The 16,265-nt window shown below is 39.9% G+C and overlaps 1 protein-coding gene across 4 annotated transcripts; it reads right to left on the bottom strand.

Moving 5' to 3' along the window:
- Positions 1 to 20: 20 nt before the first annotated feature.
- golga3 (golgin A3) lies at positions 21 to 16,014 on the bottom strand. 4 transcript variants are annotated; one of them, XM_063490230.1, is made up of 24 exons: positions 15,932 to 16,014; positions 14,684 to 14,963; positions 13,218 to 13,484; positions 11,886 to 11,998; positions 10,689 to 11,404; positions 10,335 to 10,443; positions 9,872 to 10,178; positions 9,579 to 9,781; positions 9,332 to 9,469; positions 8,939 to 9,100; positions 8,462 to 8,830; positions 8,147 to 8,224; positions 6,493 to 6,756; positions 6,279 to 6,373; positions 5,796 to 6,012; positions 4,999 to 5,142; positions 4,213 to 4,410; positions 3,966 to 4,082; positions 3,548 to 3,687; positions 3,296 to 3,428; positions 2,884 to 3,006; positions 2,616 to 2,780; positions 2,022 to 2,188; positions 21 to 1,879 (listed from the first exon to the last, which is right to left on the bottom strand). In XM_063490230.1, the coding sequence occupies exons 2-24, from the start codon at positions 14,850 to 14,852 to the stop codon at positions 1,690 to 1,692; spliced, it is 4,584 nt and encodes a 1,527-aa protein (XP_063346300.1). In that variant the 5' UTR covers positions 14,853 to 14,963; positions 15,932 to 16,014; the 3' UTR covers positions 21 to 1,689. The 4 variants fall into 4 exon arrangements, with proteins under 4 accessions (XP_063346300.1, XP_063346302.1, XP_063346301.1 ...); XM_063490232.1 differs by having other exon boundaries at positions 13,344 to 13,484; XM_063490231.2 differs by having other exon boundaries at positions 14,684 to 14,951; positions 15,932 to 15,980.
- Between the last annotated feature and the right edge of the window lie 251 nt (positions 16,015 to 16,265).

Genomic DNA, 16,265 nt, shown 5'->3' with positions numbered 1-16,265 from the left:
GAAACAAAAATACGGGGTAATTTACACAGTTTCATGTTTAACTTATACTTGAATGGGCACACCGTGACAGATGAATAGTGCAATTTTATGATAAATACCAATATCACATCTCTCGGCATTTTAAATCAGAGTCAAAAAGTCTGGAAAAAAAAATATATATAACAAAAAGCTGTAAGCAATAGAGAACACGGTCCAAAAACATATGGGAACACAGTATATCAACATGTTTAATGTTTTGTGTTATTTGCTTCATCTCAATAAGCATTCTCCAAGCATTGTCCCTTTGGAAATTCATCAGCATAAAATGGTATTTGCCTAAGCGTTTTAGTGTGGGAATGAGCATCAGCACAGCAGCTGCAGCACAACTGCATGCAGAAAGCTACTGTATCATCCAACAACCACTCTATACTGAAATGTTAGTGCAGCTGCAGCAGAATTATTATTGTTATCCAATTTATGGTTTGCATTAGATTCCATTTTTCTTTACACTATCAATTAAGATGAATAAACAATCATACAAAAAAGGACATGTACATAATATATTAACCTCTGGAAACAACAATTAACTTATCCCATTACCCATGAAACAGTTGAAAAAAAAAAAGTGATTCAGGGGTATTCATTTTTTTTGTAAATACAAACTTAATGTATTAACTGTAACAGAAACTGAACACATCTGATTGCACTTACTGTTATTAGAAGTTGGTTTTTTTTGTTTCATCTTACAACTATACCCCTCAGTCCAGCTTTGATCAAGTGTGCGATGTCAGTTGATGTAATCCACATATTTTACAATAAACTGGTTTTAAGTAAGCAGTCACATATATATACAATATAACAAGTGATATCTTGCACACAACCTCAGCAGAAATATATTCACCCAAACAAATTAGTCCTTTATACCATATTAAAGATTGCTTAAGGCTTTTTTTGCATACAAATTACTGCAGTCCATGCTAGACAAACTGATATTAACGTTGTTGTTTTTTTTTGTTGTTTTTTAGAGTTTAAGAACCCAGGGTGATATGGTTACAGCAAACATATTAAACACTGCATCTTAACATGAGGCAATACAAAATAACTGACTACAACTGTGCGTGAATTTTTAAAGTTGATGAACAGGAGTGATAAAGTTTTAACACAGGCTGCCTGTTTAACCATGTCAGTTTTTTCATAGACGAATGACTTCACTCATAGACAGGCACACATAAATGGAAGAACATGTGGTAGCCAGCCTTTAGGCGGCCTCGTGGTTTGTTTCTGTCGCTGAAAACACTTCTTTAAATGAAGCCAGTCATCATTAAGCAGCATGAATGCCACTGATCTAACATTACGTGGATAGTAGCCAATTTTTGTGAGGAAAAACGCTAAATTAACAAGGAGATGGAAAAAAATTATGGCCTGAAAGATTTGTATAGACGGGGAAAAGAAACATGGAAAAAAAAGTTGTAATCTCTCAACTCTAAATAAATAAATGTGACAAAGGTGTAACACAACCATGAAATAAAGAAGAAAGAATAAAGCTATGGTATGTAAAGTATTACTCTGCGAACGCACCTCTGTGCCGATGGGAGAAATGCCAAATGTTGGCAGCAATTGTTAAAAGAGAAAGGGTGTAAGGGGCTAAAAAGTGCCTTGGTGGATAAAACTCCACTCTCCCTCTATTGGCCTGAGAAAAAAGTTATTTAGTTATGATTGCTGCTGTTCCCCTTGGTTGTTATTTTCCACCTCCATGTTGTTTAGCTCTGTTGAGTTGGAGATGTTGTTTTGAAGCCTCAGTTGATCCAGTCCTTCCTCTGTGTTTGTCCATGAGCTCATTGACTCATGTACTGTTACTGTGTGTTCCTCCATCTGCCTTTGGAGGCTGTCCATCTCCTCCCTGAAAGGGAAAAAAACAAAAAAAAAAAACTGTTACATCAGTTCTGGCATTTGAATAACTGCCCAGCATTACAAAAAAAAAGTTTCATGTTGGTTTGCTGATAATGTTTAACCAAATCATTCACACAGAAAAAAGATCTTACTTCAGCTGTCGTAGACAGTTGTGGAGATTGTTGAGTGGCTCCTTGTTGACAGAAGTCGAAGGTTTCAGCAACTCATCCAGTAGGGAGGCAGGCACTGGGCAGTCTGGGATCTTAACTGGTGTTACTGGGGTGGATGGGTTCCCGTCACTTTTCAGTTCCATGCGCTGCTGCTCCAACAACAACAACAACAACAACAAAACATTATCTTCAGCAGGCACATCTTATATGGCATTATACTTGCAGTACTGACCTTTACATCTCTGTAAAAGACAGAATGCCTGCATTACTCATACTGTAGAAATGAATGGGCACACCCAGCTAGATGACAACATATTAGCCAATGCTAATTGCAGCCATGTGAAATATTAACATAAGTTTTATTTGCTTCAGTTTTAATCTTTTTTAACAACAACCTCTCATGACGAGACTCTCACAGAGGGAGAAACCATAATAATCACATTCAGCAGTTAATACTTTACTGTACATTATTTAGTGGACTCCTGAAGTTTAAATGATGTCACAGCTAGGAACTTATAAGAAAGCACTAAACACGTCACATAACACAACCGTTCACGGCACAAAAAGTTGCTTCACCTTCCTTAGACGACTCTGTTTGAAGTCCTGTTTGAGTTGCTGGTTTTGAAGCAGGACTGTCTTCATGCTGTTTCTCAGCTCACCCACTTTGGCCTGCAGCATAAACTTGTCCTTCCTAGTGCTGCTCAGCTCCTCCTGTACCGACTCCAGCTCCACTTTAATATTCTGAGTCAGACATTTTATTTTACCAGTAAATGGCTTGAAAGAGACATAAATGACAGAAACATGAGACACTGTGCCTATACTGTATAATCAGGTCAAAGCTTGCCTGCAGAGCTGTCTGTAGGTTGTCAAGCTCCCTGTGGTGGCACTGCTCCATCATCTCCACCTGCTGCTTCTGAGCTTCAATCTCCCTCTGCCTCTGCTCCACCTCCCACTTCAAATCTTCAACCTGAACCAGCAGCCAGTGTTAGATGTCAGTGTTATTGAGAGGTGATCTCCAACAGTAAATTGGAAGGAGACTAAAACAGGTTTTAACGAACTGCAACACTGAAATGTTTATAGGAAATAAGGACTACATAACCCCAAGTGTTGTATTCGAATCAATTCAGCTAATCAGTATCAAATATTACAACATTCACACAACAAAAGCAATTTTTTTTTTACCAAACTGACTTCTGTTGGTTAGAATACAAATGTAGCCCAACTAACAGGTAAAGTAACCCAAAACGAGTACTTGCCTCTTGGTTAGTGACCGGCTGCTTTGCCAGTTCATCGTCCAGTTGTTTCCGGAGGATCTGGAGCTGGGAGTGAGCCTCAGCCAGCTCCTCTTGGAACCTTGCAACCTCCTGAGCGTGCTGCTCATCCTGAGCCCTGCAGAGTTTGTTAAGCAACTCGTCAAATACTATAGGTTATGTAACACAGTATTAGATTAGAAATCATTCAAATTTTCCTGAAGTCACAGTATTCTTTAATGAGGCAAATGCACGCACTGTAGTTTGTGGGCTTCTTTCTGCAGAGCTTTAACCAGGTCCTCTTTGGCCTGCAAGTCCTTCTTGATCTCTGACAGCTCCAGCATGGCTGCCCTGTAGTGCCGTCTATTGTGGGCTGCCTCAGCCTTTGCTGCTGCCACCTAAAGGAAACATTCCATAACAACAATATGGGAAATCCAAAGACCAGCTACTCCCAATTTGGTGTCAAAAAGGAAAACGTACTGAGCTAGGCATGTGACAGTTTATCAGTTTGATTTATAGATTGTAAGCAGGTTCTTGCTGTGTCTTGTGGAATTGTGTCAAAACAAAAAGGTATTTAACTCCCAAAATACTTTAATATGAGTTATTTTGAGGTTGTACTTCAGCTTAAAGAGAAGGAAATCATAATTTAGCCTAATATGAGGCACAGAACTCTTACCTGTTCTTTCAGGTCCATGACTTTGGTCTTCTCTTTTTCCAAAGCCAGCTGTAGACTTTGTACCATCTGCTTCATCTGCTGGTCCTCCTCCTCTTTACGCTTCAGAACAGCTTGAACCTGAAACCCCACTTTTCTAGTTTAGTCTACAGGTAATATGATACTTTATGTCACCAGGATAATAAAAAACAAAACAAAAACAAAACCCACATCTATATTATTAGATGCAATCCTTTTTTTTTCTTCTTACCTGCAAATTGAGCTGGACAAGATCTGCCTCCCTCTTTGCTAAGGCAGACTCCAGAATGTTGGCATGCTCCCGCAGTGCATTGTGGGACTGAGCTAATCCGGCCAGTTTTCCTTTTTCGTGTTCCAGCTCAAGTGCCAATTTCTTGTTGGCATCTTCTAACTTTCGGATCCGCTTCTTGAAGCAGCGTGATTCTTGAAGCTGTGGAAGCAATATATGTCATTGATACAAAAAAATAAACAAAAAACAAAACAAAACAAAAAACATATGAACTGAATCATTTCAGAAGTGCAAATAAACTGCTCATACACAGTTGTATTATTAAGGAAAAGTTCATGAAAGCCCGTTTTACGATAATCTTCCTTAAGTCTTCATTATATGATACCCACATCAACAAAAGCCACAGTGTTAGCAAGAAATTTGACAGAACATGAAGTGTCTTAATGCATTTTATGCTTTAAGATTGCTGTTCTTGAAATCTTAACATACGTATATTTTATCTATTCTTTTGTCTATTAATCATGTTTGTCACAAGTAGATTGGACAGCAGGAGAAGTGTGTCACTCGAAGACTTTTTTTCTGTTTTGTATTATTGCCTTTTGGTTGGTTCTGCAAAGCGAATGATCTTTTAGTGAAATGACCATCTCAAGATTCTGGGGAGACACGTTGATAGCTGGAAGATGCCATGAGATTAACAGAGAAAAGCATGTCTGAAAGGGGCTAAAAAGAGGTTTGAACTGAGAAAAAAAAAGTATATGAGCTATAAGATGAAAGATTAACAAAGTTTACCTCATCTTCAAGCTCCAGAACCTTCTCCTGGTATTCTTCTAGCTCTGTGGATGTTAGGGTGATCACTTCTTGAAGTTCCTTCTCTAGCATAGCTTTGCTGTTGGTAACAGCCTGCAGTTCAGCCTGTAGAGTCTCAATCTTCTTCTGTATGACAAATAAATAAATGTTTGAGCTAGCCAACAGCTACAGTTATACTCACAATGCAGGGGCATACAACTTTCTGACAAGAAATGGTAACAAATGACAAGAATACGGGTCAATCCATATAAAAAAATCTGTCAAAATAAAATAAAATAAAAACCTCATGCATTCAGAATCAGATGATATTTTTAACACTAACTTTAGCATATGTAATGAAGCTGTAGAGAGGGCTGTTACAACATGGTTGCAATGCATAAACCTGGCATTACCAAGATTAATGCATATTTGAGAGTTGAGTAGTGCACAAAGGGACTGGTCTAGAGAGAAAGACAGATGACTCATACTTTAATATAAACGATATAGGCCTTGGTTCCATAGTGAGGGTATCCAGTGGATCCATTATGCTGTAGAGGGGCATTTTACAGGAAAAATGTCTGATCCCTACCACCTACGTAAGCACTGTCCATCATAAAAGAGGTGTACAGACAGTAACACATGTCTGTAGGAGTTAATGCACCCATTTTATTTATTTATTGTGATACAAATTATAAATGAATAAGAGCAGGTATAGCTTTCTAACAGTGATACTTCTTCTAATGCTTGAAACTCTTTAAATAGATGTTGCAGCTTGAAGCTTTAAAAGAAGTGCTCATTACCTGCAAGGCCTGGCTGTTCCCTTCATCTGATACCTGGGCCTTCAATTTAGCCAGCTCTGCCTCGGCTGTCTCCTTGTCAGTCAGAGCCTCTTGGAGCCTCCTGCTCAGGATGCCCACGGCGTTCTCGTAGGCCTTGTGTTTGGCCTTCATCTCCTTCTGAGCACTGGTCAAATCTGTTCCCAGCTTCTTCACACGCACCTTCTGTTCAGTGATGGCTCTATTTCAAAGAACATATGAATGAAAAAAAAATTAAAATGTATTTTACTTCCAGATATAACAAACACAGAATTTCTGAGGATCGATACAATTCGATACAATACAATCGATAAAAAAAAAAAAAAAAAAAAAAAAAAAATCACACATACAAACTTTTATTTCTATGAGGCGTTTAGGCATTACCCCTTATTTCTATTTATAAATACCAAATGACTACAAAGAGGGGCATCATGGGCCAAATCATCACTGTGGGACCACATGACTCACTTCTTGGCTTCAGCCTCCATTTGCTCCACCTGTTTCCTTAGACCTTCATTCTCCTGTGTCACTGCTGCTAGCTGGCTCTGATCAAACTGTAGAGACTGCATTGGGGGAAAAACCCAACACATTCAAGTAAAAGAAAAACACCCAAGGTTAATATAATATTTTCTTTATTAATATAATACTGTAATGCCATGAGCAAATATCAGACAAACAGTACCTGAATTTGGGTTTCGAGCTGATCCCTTTCATTCTGAATGGTTTGCAGATGGGCCTCCATGTTACTCATCTGCTCCTGCACTCTCACCACTTCCTTTTGCAGCCGGGTCTGCTCCAGCTCTGCCTTCTGCTTCTCCCCCTGAGCAGCCAGTAGCTCCTGCTTCAGATCCTTCACCTCCGTCAATAGACGCTTTTTGGTGGACTTGAGCTCATTGATCAGCTGCTCTTTGGAGCTGGCATCCCTGCGGTATGCTTCCACCATCACCTGTGAGGTAAATGGCATTTTTAACCCCAGTAAAAGGTTTAAAGTGGAACAAAATACTTATGAGGCATTTGCTCCTTTGGAGATGTGCAAGTAGTCTCACTCATATTTGCCTTGACTGACACAGCAGGGAAAAAACAAGAACTGACAGCACTGCAGGAGACAGGGCTGCATCATCTCCAGGGTTTGAGAGAGATTTAATTCACTGATGCTGTCTATTCATAAAGGAGTGGATAAGCTTTATTTTTGCAGGCCAAACATGAACACAGTCCACCAATGAAAATGGCTATAGTGAACCATTGTAAAACCTTTAAAATGGCAAATATAATTCTAACCTTTTAATGAGAGGACACAAGTCTGTTGTGCCATTTATGAATTAGCAAGAAAAAAATGAAAAATCTCTCTATCGGCTGGTCTGGGAATACCACAATGAGATAAGTGGAAGAAAATGGCTGGATAATTTATTGTTTTGTTATTTTAGATTTTAACAGTTATTCAAGTGAATGTCATGATTTTTCAAAAAGCAAGCATCATTCATCATTCATTCATAATGCACGGCACAATGCGCCATACTTTCAGTTGTGATTTATTCGTTTTTCAGGTCATATTTTAGTAACACATGGACATCTTCTGTGTTAACATGTGTTCATATCATACTTAATATCTGTTTAAGTGGTTTTTCTTCTTTGTTGTCTGGAGGATAACGCACAATGTTCATAATGCACAATTTAATTTAATATTTGAGTGTTTCTTAGTATTAGACTTGTGGGTTAGTCTAATTTTTTCCTTGTTTTGTTGGCTAAGAAATTTGTTGCCACGAATATCCCTATTTAATATGTTACTATCAACCATGCTCAAATATGCAGCTGACTTCTTATTAATATAGTTTCTTTACACCCAGTGAAAAAAAAAAAGGATTAGTTTATTGATAATAGAGACATTTTCATAAAAACTTTAATGTCCCTGGTACACTTACTTGGTTGTCATGTGTTGCTCAAAACAGTTCAATTACTATTTGATGGACCAAGATGTTAATGCATGCATATAAAGAGGGCCTACAAAAACTCAAATCTTGAAAGGCACACAATGCAGTGCATGAGTCTGTCATTCTGTCAACTAACTCCACCCTTTTCATGACAGTCTGTCAATGCAAAATAAAGCAGCATTGGACAATGCTCAATCCAGTGAGGCGTGTCAACACCGCTCTCCTCCAGAGAATGTGTCTGCCATCTGGCTCTACAATACATACTCCCACGACAGCCACAGCCTTAGCCAGCTGGGAGTCACTCTGACAAGTGGCTTATAAATGTACATTAAGTCTTTCTGAGTTGCTGCTGACAAAGTTAATGCAGGCAGCATATAATGTCATGTAAAAGCTATGAAGGTGTCTTACCTTTTGTTGCAGGAACTGCTCCTTAAATTTCTGAGCTTGCTTCTTCAGGGAATTATTTTCTTGTTGTAAAGTTTCAATCTGTAACATAATACAATTGTTTCATTACTCACTATATGTTGTATCAATGCTACTTGAGTTTTATTTAAATTAATATTAACTACACTGAAGAAAAGGGGGTAAAAAATTCTAATCCTCATTCTTCAGGCACAAAAACAAGCCTTTTTGACCTATTGCAAACATTTCCAAACCGCAAAAAACATTTTAGGTAAATGTAGAATAAGTTAACTCTACCTCAACACATCTTCTGTCTCATACCTGATTGGCTTTGACTTGGACTTCCTGTCGTAGTTGATCCAAGACATCTGAGGCCACCAGAACATCCTCGCCAAGCCTCTCAGCACTCTCATCAAGTTGGCTCTTGTCTGCTCGGGCTGCCTGCAGTGCTACCTCAAGGACAATCTTCTCGTTCTGGAGGTACTGGATGTTGTCATCCTTGGCAGTGCTTTCTGTCTGCAGCTCAGCCAGCTGGGCCTCCAGCTCCTGGTATCGGGCCTCTAGCTGGTTGATGGACTGCTCTTTGGTGTGCAAGTTCTCCTGAGTGGTTGTCAGCTGGCGCATCAGCTCCAGATGTTCCTTCTGAAGTGTCTGCAGCTGTGAATCCTTCTGGGAAAGGGTCAGCTTTACCTAAGACAGAACATTAAGAGCAGAGTTTACAAATTAAGAATTACGTCTAAGAATTTTATTGCACATGCAGGGTGACAAATAAGTCACGGTTACGTCTGGCGTGACTACCTGCTCTAGTTCTCTTTCCAGGGTGCTGGCTGTGTTGGCAAGCTTTATTAACCGTTCTCGCTCTTCTTCAAACTCGTCCAGCTTGTGCTGCAGGTCATCTTCCACCATGCTCTTTGCATCCTGGATCTGCTTGTAAGCAGCTTCTTGGGTCAGCATGTCGGCCTACATTACAGATAGTAAAAGCACTTTAAACAATGTTCAAATATAGTCAAGATACCCATTTACACAAACTGTTAAAAGTACATTTTAATGCAATTCCTGTGATTTTTTTAAATATTTTGATTGGTTTTATTTAATTCCCTTGGCTAAATAACAAAGTTAACGTGTAGTTTGTTTTGACTTTAGATTTAAACCTGAAGCTGGTATACACAGAAAAGATGTCAGAGAAAATACCTCAATGCTCTGTAGCTGTACAGCGATGCGTTCTTTTTCTTTGATGGAGCGATGCTGGGTCTCAGTGAGTTGATGTGACAGTGTCACATTTTCCAGCTTCAGATGCTCCAGAACACCAATCTGAGTCATCTGTCCAGCCTATAAAAAAAACACAAACAGAACCAGACATGTCAATAGTTATGTCTCCTGCACAACAAATAATGCCAAGCAGTGACATTAAAACCAACTGCACTGGCATTAAACTTACCTGCATGTTGGCCATTTCACTTTGCAGACGCACTCTTGCCTCCTGGGCCAGAGCTAGCTGCTGCTGGTACCACTGTCTGACCTGCTGAAGTGAATCAATCTCGGCCTGGGAGGTCTTCAGTCGGCTCTGTAGGGTACTGCGCTCCAGCTGCACCTGTTGAAGCTGACTCTGAAGACCACCCATCTGCTGACGCAACTCCTGAACTGCAAAAGCGCAGGATCAAAACATAAAATTGAAAAATATGAGGTGGAGGTGAGTATATACACTCAGCCATTTGAGTCTCCATCACTCACCTGTATTGTCCCTTGAGGTTACAGCGTTTTGCATCTCCTCCACCTTCCCCATCAGCCTGTTGTACTGGTCTTCAGCAACCTTTAGATCATTGCTTAGAGAAGCCAGACTGGCATTCTTGTTCTCTAGACTGCTCTGGAGCTCTACCATAGCCTTCTCTAGCTGGCTACAGCTTTGCCGTAGTGTGCCAACCTCTGTAGTGAGGGCACTCTGCTTCTCCTTGCTGACTTGAGCCTCCTCCATTTTAGCCTGCAGCTGTGCATTCACTGTTGCAAGCTGGGCCTGAAGCTCTGTCTTCTCCTTGAGAGCCTAGAAGACAGGGCAGGTGGTTATAGCATGTAGCCCGATTATTTTCAGTGTGTACTTGTATAATATTGGTCGCCCACAAGGTTATATTAGGAACTGAAGACCAAAACGGCCAAAAAAATAAAAAATAAATAAAATATTACTGATGGTTTGCATTACCTGATTGGCCTCAGATGACAAGGATTCCAGCTGGCCCTCAAGCCTCATTTTCTCTTTCAACACTTGGAGCACTTCATCATGACCCATCACAGAACTCTCCAAAGAAACACTAAAACAAATTTAAACAACCTCAGTGAATAAGATCAAACAAATGAGTTGAGAGGTTCAACAAAAGATTATACATATCAATCTTTTTCCAAAATGAAAATTTTCAGGTTCCCTCATATACTACTTCAAGTGACATTACAGAAAAATACATAGTAAGCACAACTGCACTACTATTTTACTAACCTCATTACTCAAATAATAAATTCAAACATTTATTGATTTGCCTTTCTTGTAAGAAATCGTCACCTGCTGGAGAAGCTGTCCCTGCGGCTACGAGGCTCTGCTGTCCCTTCTCTTTCCTGCTCCAGCTCCAGTAAGTGTTGCTCTTCAGTGGCTGCTTGCAGAACCTCCTGAAGGGAAGGGAACTGACCCATGGCCTCAGGGGCGATCTCGCGTCCATCTACTGTGTATGGCCCCTGCTGCCTCTCCACTGCTGCAGAGAGCATACCGTAGGTTCCCCTGGTAGACACACTGCTGTAGGAAGAGCTGTCACTGTCGTTGCCATCATTCCCGGGTCTTACCCCTGATTCACTGCCATCAATTTCTGACACATTGTCCCGGACGTGGAGGGGAGCACCGGACTGTGCCTCTGTCTCAGAAGTACTGCACTCTGACGTCACACTGATCTCAGACAGTGTGGACACAGAGCTAATAGTGGAGTTGACAGAGCTTATTTCTGCTGCCTTTATGCCTCCTCCTCCACCACCACCACCATCATTCTCAGGAGACTTGTAATCAGCCAAGGAGTGGATCTTGTTAGGGCGAGGTGACCTGGACTTCTTTTCTTTGGGAGGGGGAATTCCAAGGCTACCAAGTTTGGGACCACGTGGGACACTGGTCCTGAGGAAGGAATACTCCTTGGTCATGGCAACAGTACTAGCCCGGGGTAACGCCTCAGGATGTAGCATAAGTTCTGGATCCAGGGTACTGAATGGTCTGCTCTTGGTGGTGGTACGATGAGACTGAAAAAAAGAAGAGAGAATCAGAGGTTGTATTTGAAACAAAAAGAAAAAATTGACATCTATTCTTTAATTGGTAAAATGAGTGTCCAGCAAAAATAACCGGAATAAATGTGTAAATATTTATATTCACATCAAGTAAAAGAAAACTCCTTAGAATAAGTCCAGTAATTACTGTACAATTACTAATCTAAGTCACAAACATAGCCAAAAAGTTAAACTAATTTCACAGGAAAAGGCAGGAAAAAGTAAATCAGCAGAAACAAGTGACACTGTATTGGTGCACCACTCTACCTCTCCTAAGATTATGTTCAAGGACTGCTTCTCTGACATTATCATGTAAATATTGTGATATAACTTTGTATTCATTGGCTGGAAGTCTCTCAGGTCCTGAGGTAATAAAACAGCTCCTCCACCATGGTGCGAATGTTTATGTGTATATTTTTTGCCAGAAAAACATAATTTTCCCTTTGCATTCACCCACCCTCTCCTTCTGTCTCTGCACTCTGTACTGTTTTAGTTGCTCCTCCAGGCGCCGGCGAGCCTCTAGGCGAATCTTCTCCTCATTCTCCATCTCCAGTGATGGTTTCTGGTTGGCTGAAGGGATGAAGGGCAAGGAATGTTAAAACAAAGAGAAAAATGCTACCGCTTAACATATACTATCCAACTACAACAAAGCAGATTATTTAAACAGGCTATTATGTCACGATTGCAAACGCTGGAATTTGGCATGGTGGTGAGTGTATATTTTATATATCTTATTTTATTGTTTACTTTATTTCATTTGTAAAACATGTATATACATACTATATACACACTCAAACACACACACGTAGAAAAACATATTTAGTATACACATTCAGTAATGTATATATATATATATGTACATATTGTACATATATTTATTACTTTTTAGATTAGCCATTTTATATTTTGCTTGTTTTACATTATTGTATTTTGCACAACTCTGTTGCTTGTGAAGCTCGCACACAAGAATTTCACTCACATGTACTGTACCAGTGTACCTGCACATGTGATGTGACAATAAAAGTGATTTGATTTGATTTGATTTGAAGCTGCTTGAAGCCTGGTTCTCAAAAGACAATGGTAAACAAATTATTCAAATTTTAGCTATTTTAATACTTGGCCATGGGCAGTAAGTCAAGGTTTGCCACTTGACTTAAGGGTTAATGCCATTTTTAGAGCAGGTGTTACATAACTGTTGCATGTTACACCCATAAAATTAAAGGTGTCCTATAGTATAGAGGTACGCAGCTATAATACTGCAATAGATGTACACTGAATTAGAGCTGTGTATTCACCAACAATTAAGAGATACTTCATGTGGGTTTTTCCTGTAGAGTTATTTTGATTCTCTGTAGGAGTTATAATGTGCAGGCAAACAAAATCAGTTATTGCCATGCTTAAAAATATAAGCTTTCATAACTGTGAATCAGGCAATGGTGCCAATTTTTAAAAATACCATGTAAAAGATAATGTATCAGAGTGATTAGTAGCAAAACAAAGCCATGAATTCAAATAGTGTCTTGAAAAAAAAAAAAAAAAAAAAAAAAAAAGCACCCACACAAAATTCGAGTTAAACAAAAGACTGCTATGGGAGTTGCTGGGAGGAGGTAAAGTCAAACAGCTAAATGAAATCCTCACTGAATCCTTCAGTCCAGATAACACACAGACAGGGGAGTTAAAGCAAACACTTGTACATGAGCCAACGACCAAAACACTCCACATCAAAACGGGAGGTTAAAATAGAAAGGGTTATAGAGGGGGCATTCACTGCACATAAATTTATGCTTACACAGTTCAGTCTCCTGCATAGGCATACTGAGTCTGAGTGACTGCAATGCATCACCCTTGTGAACCGTGACCTCAGCACTAGCCCCCTCAGACTTCTCTAGCATCATGGGTGGATAAGCAGCCACACCTGGGGAGGGCTCGTGGTTCTGCGAGTTGACAGGGGAGCTGGTGCTCTGGGGAGGAGCTGTCAGAGGCAGGGTGTCCCCTGCAGTATCAAAGCCCTCTGCCAGTCCATTTCCATTTGGCATCACATCTGAATTGACAGGACCTGAAAGAGGAAGGGGGAAAAAGCCCTCAGGAATCCAACAATTAGTCATGAGAAATTCTTGTGAACTAGTTTGAGTGGATGTGATTCTTTTGGCAAACTGGCTAGACAACTTTGTCAAGCAACAATAGCTTACGTGCACAAGGCAACGACAAACACTCATGTAACACTATTGTTACTGAAGCATCCCTCCTAGCTGCATCTACTCTTACAGGAGCAAAACTGGGATTCAGCTTGCAACACAAACACATTTAAAGGGACTGGAAATCTATTTTCTTTGTTACCCACAGACTACAGACAAAACGTGCCATTTTCTGTCAGCGGTGGAAGTGGTTTGTTCATTTTACATGACAGACATTTTCTATGTCCTCTTGTCACTGGTTGAAGTAGTTATGGAGTAGGAAAACGTGATTCATTTTCAACAATAGAATGCGGGAACGTCTGTCAAGCAGCTGTCATTCAAAACTGAAGAAATCATCACAGAAATGTCCCGCTGAGATGAGTTTATTTGCGCTAAAATCGTAATATCTTGTTAGAATTTTTTTTTTTAAATGATGTTGTTTGTTGCTAATGTAATTATGGATATTTAAATGTACAGAAAATAAATGAGATATTGAAATGCTTTTTCCAAATATAATTACAAAAAATATTTCTGTACACTGTTCAGTAAAACGCATTTATATTTCAATGAAATGAACTACCCGTAATTACAAGTGGAGCCTAAAGGCCACTTTGAAGAACTATGCACTGAAATAATTTAACACATCAAAAGCACACTGATCAACAATTCAGCTATTTTGGAGGCTTTTGTATTTCTGGGTAACGCACTGTGTGAGAAAATCTTCCTGCTACTTTTTCCAGTTTGTCTCTTGTGTATCCTCAAACTCGTACACTTACATACATTACAATTAGATACATTCTGTACACATATTTTCTGTCAAAAAAAAAACCCAAGCTGAAACACTGTAAACAGATGATGAAAAATTTGAATTCAGCTCAGCTATATAATATGCTTGTTCAAAGGCCTGTGTAACATGGAGCTGCAGATGGCCTAGAGAGGCTCGTCATAACCACCAAAACAGGTCATGCATGGCAAAATACAAGTGTTAGATAAAAGAGACGCCATTACACTTCAGAACTTGAACTGGATACCTCACAATCTAGGAATGAGTGATCCTTTCCAGAAAAGCATGCTTACTCACCGTTATGAATATCCCCCTTTGCATCCTTTGGGGTTTCCAGCCCTTTTTTAAATGACGTTTCATGCTCCACAGCATGGGCTTGAGCCTCTTTGGATTTTATAACATGGTCCTCTTGATAAGTATTGGCCTCCATCTGGGCTGCCACTGACTGCTCAGTATCCACTTCCATTAAGAAAAGTAACAGTCACAGCACTGCTGGTGCACTTCTTGAAAGGGCATCTCACTACGCCATCTTCTTAGGAGGCAGATTAGCTGAGAGCATGTCAGTCTACAGGAGCACCTCCAAGCACATACAAGAAGAGAGAAAATATATAACAACTTTTAGCTCCAGTATTGAGATTGCGACACATGAGAAAGATCAACATGCAACACAGATGAAGCCGTAGCGACTCACCAGGGATCTGTTTTACCCACTAATAAGGTTAAGTAACAACAGCCTGCTTTTATAAACATAAGCTATAATTAAATACTAACAAACTACTTTGGTAAGTGGATTTTTCAGGTTAAATATAACTTAACTCTGCAATAATTTATGTGTACTTTAAAAACAAATGCAACAAAAGTTTCCCCGTTTTATCGCCTATTTGTCAGCCACGCACCACTGAAGTAAATCTGTGAGGGCATGTGTACAACCTACCAGAGATGCGCCTTAACAAGCACAGTTGATGTTTAAATGTAAGCCTTTCCGAAGATTAAAAAACAGTGACAGCAGTACTCTGCAAAGCCCTTCCGCGTGACATGTTATATTATTATCGTATCCTACTATAAATGATAACCTTTGACTCATAGGGTGTGTTGCAAAGACTGGTGCAGCCGCTGGACGCACAGCGGCTACAACTGCTGCTAGTTGCTAGGGTGCTAGCATCTACTCAGACTCAGACTCGGAGTCGGCAACTCGGGAAAAAAAGCAAGACAGTTGATGGCAAACCTTACTGTAAAGCCCCTATATTTCCAGCGACTAGGCTGAATAACTTCACTTCATATAAAACTGGCGATGACAAGACAGACGCACTAAACTTTAGGTGGGTAGCACTAGCTAGTGAAGCTAACGTGAGTGCTAATTAGCCACGGGACCTGTCAAGCTAAGAATTGCTACAACCTGGAATCGCCTTCACGCCTTCATAGGACCATTTTCTGAAACGCTTAAAGTCATTCGCCGAAACACCTGGCTTCACCTTTGTTACAAACCCTAGTATAAATTATAAAATATATCACAGATAAATGCTACAAAATACAACAAATACTCACCTTCTTGCGAGCTTCGCCTTTTACTACGTGGCTGTTTAGTTTCGGTCCCTTTTCTGTCCGACTAGAAACACTGTGCTCAAACAATACATTATTTGAAACAACTAACTAAGCTTGTCGGGTCACTGACAGCCTTCTATGTGTACTCTCAAATGTTGAAATTTAGATAGAAAAACATATATTATAAATCCACGCAATATCTGAAGGTGTATATAGCAATACTACATGTATTACACGACCCATAATAAGGAACGGACAGACGCTCCGGTGACTCTCTCGGATGTGGTACAACGCTTCACTCTTGTGGTCAAATACTGCGCCCTGCTTTCCAGCTGTG

Source organism: Pelmatolapia mariae, linkage group LG12 (genome assembly GCF_036321145.2).
Source record: "Pelmatolapia mariae isolate MD_Pm_ZW linkage group LG12, Pm_UMD_F_2, whole genome shotgun sequence".
Lineage (NCBI taxonomy): Eukaryota > Metazoa > Chordata > Actinopteri > Cichliformes > Cichlidae > Pelmatolapia > Pelmatolapia mariae.
The sequence above is the reverse complement of the archived record's forward strand: the minus strand, read 5'-3'. Positions and strand labels throughout refer to the sequence as shown.

What these genes read in the sequence shown, in the direction of transcription:
- golga3 (XM_063490230.1), bottom strand. Translation starts at nt 14,852, where the DNA reads ATGGAAGTGGATACTGAGCAGTCAGTGGCAGCCCAGATGGAGGCCAAT. An exon ending in TCCAAGTCAAAGCCAATCAG is followed by an intron (nt 8,225 to 8,461) that starts GTATGAGACAGA and finishes ATTATGTTACAG; the next exon opens with ATTGAAACTTTACAACAAGA. An exon ending in AAAGAAGCCCACAAACTACA is followed by an intron (nt 3,429 to 3,547) that starts GTGCGTGCATTT and finishes CAAACTCTGCAG; the next exon opens with GGCTCAGGATGAGCAGCACG.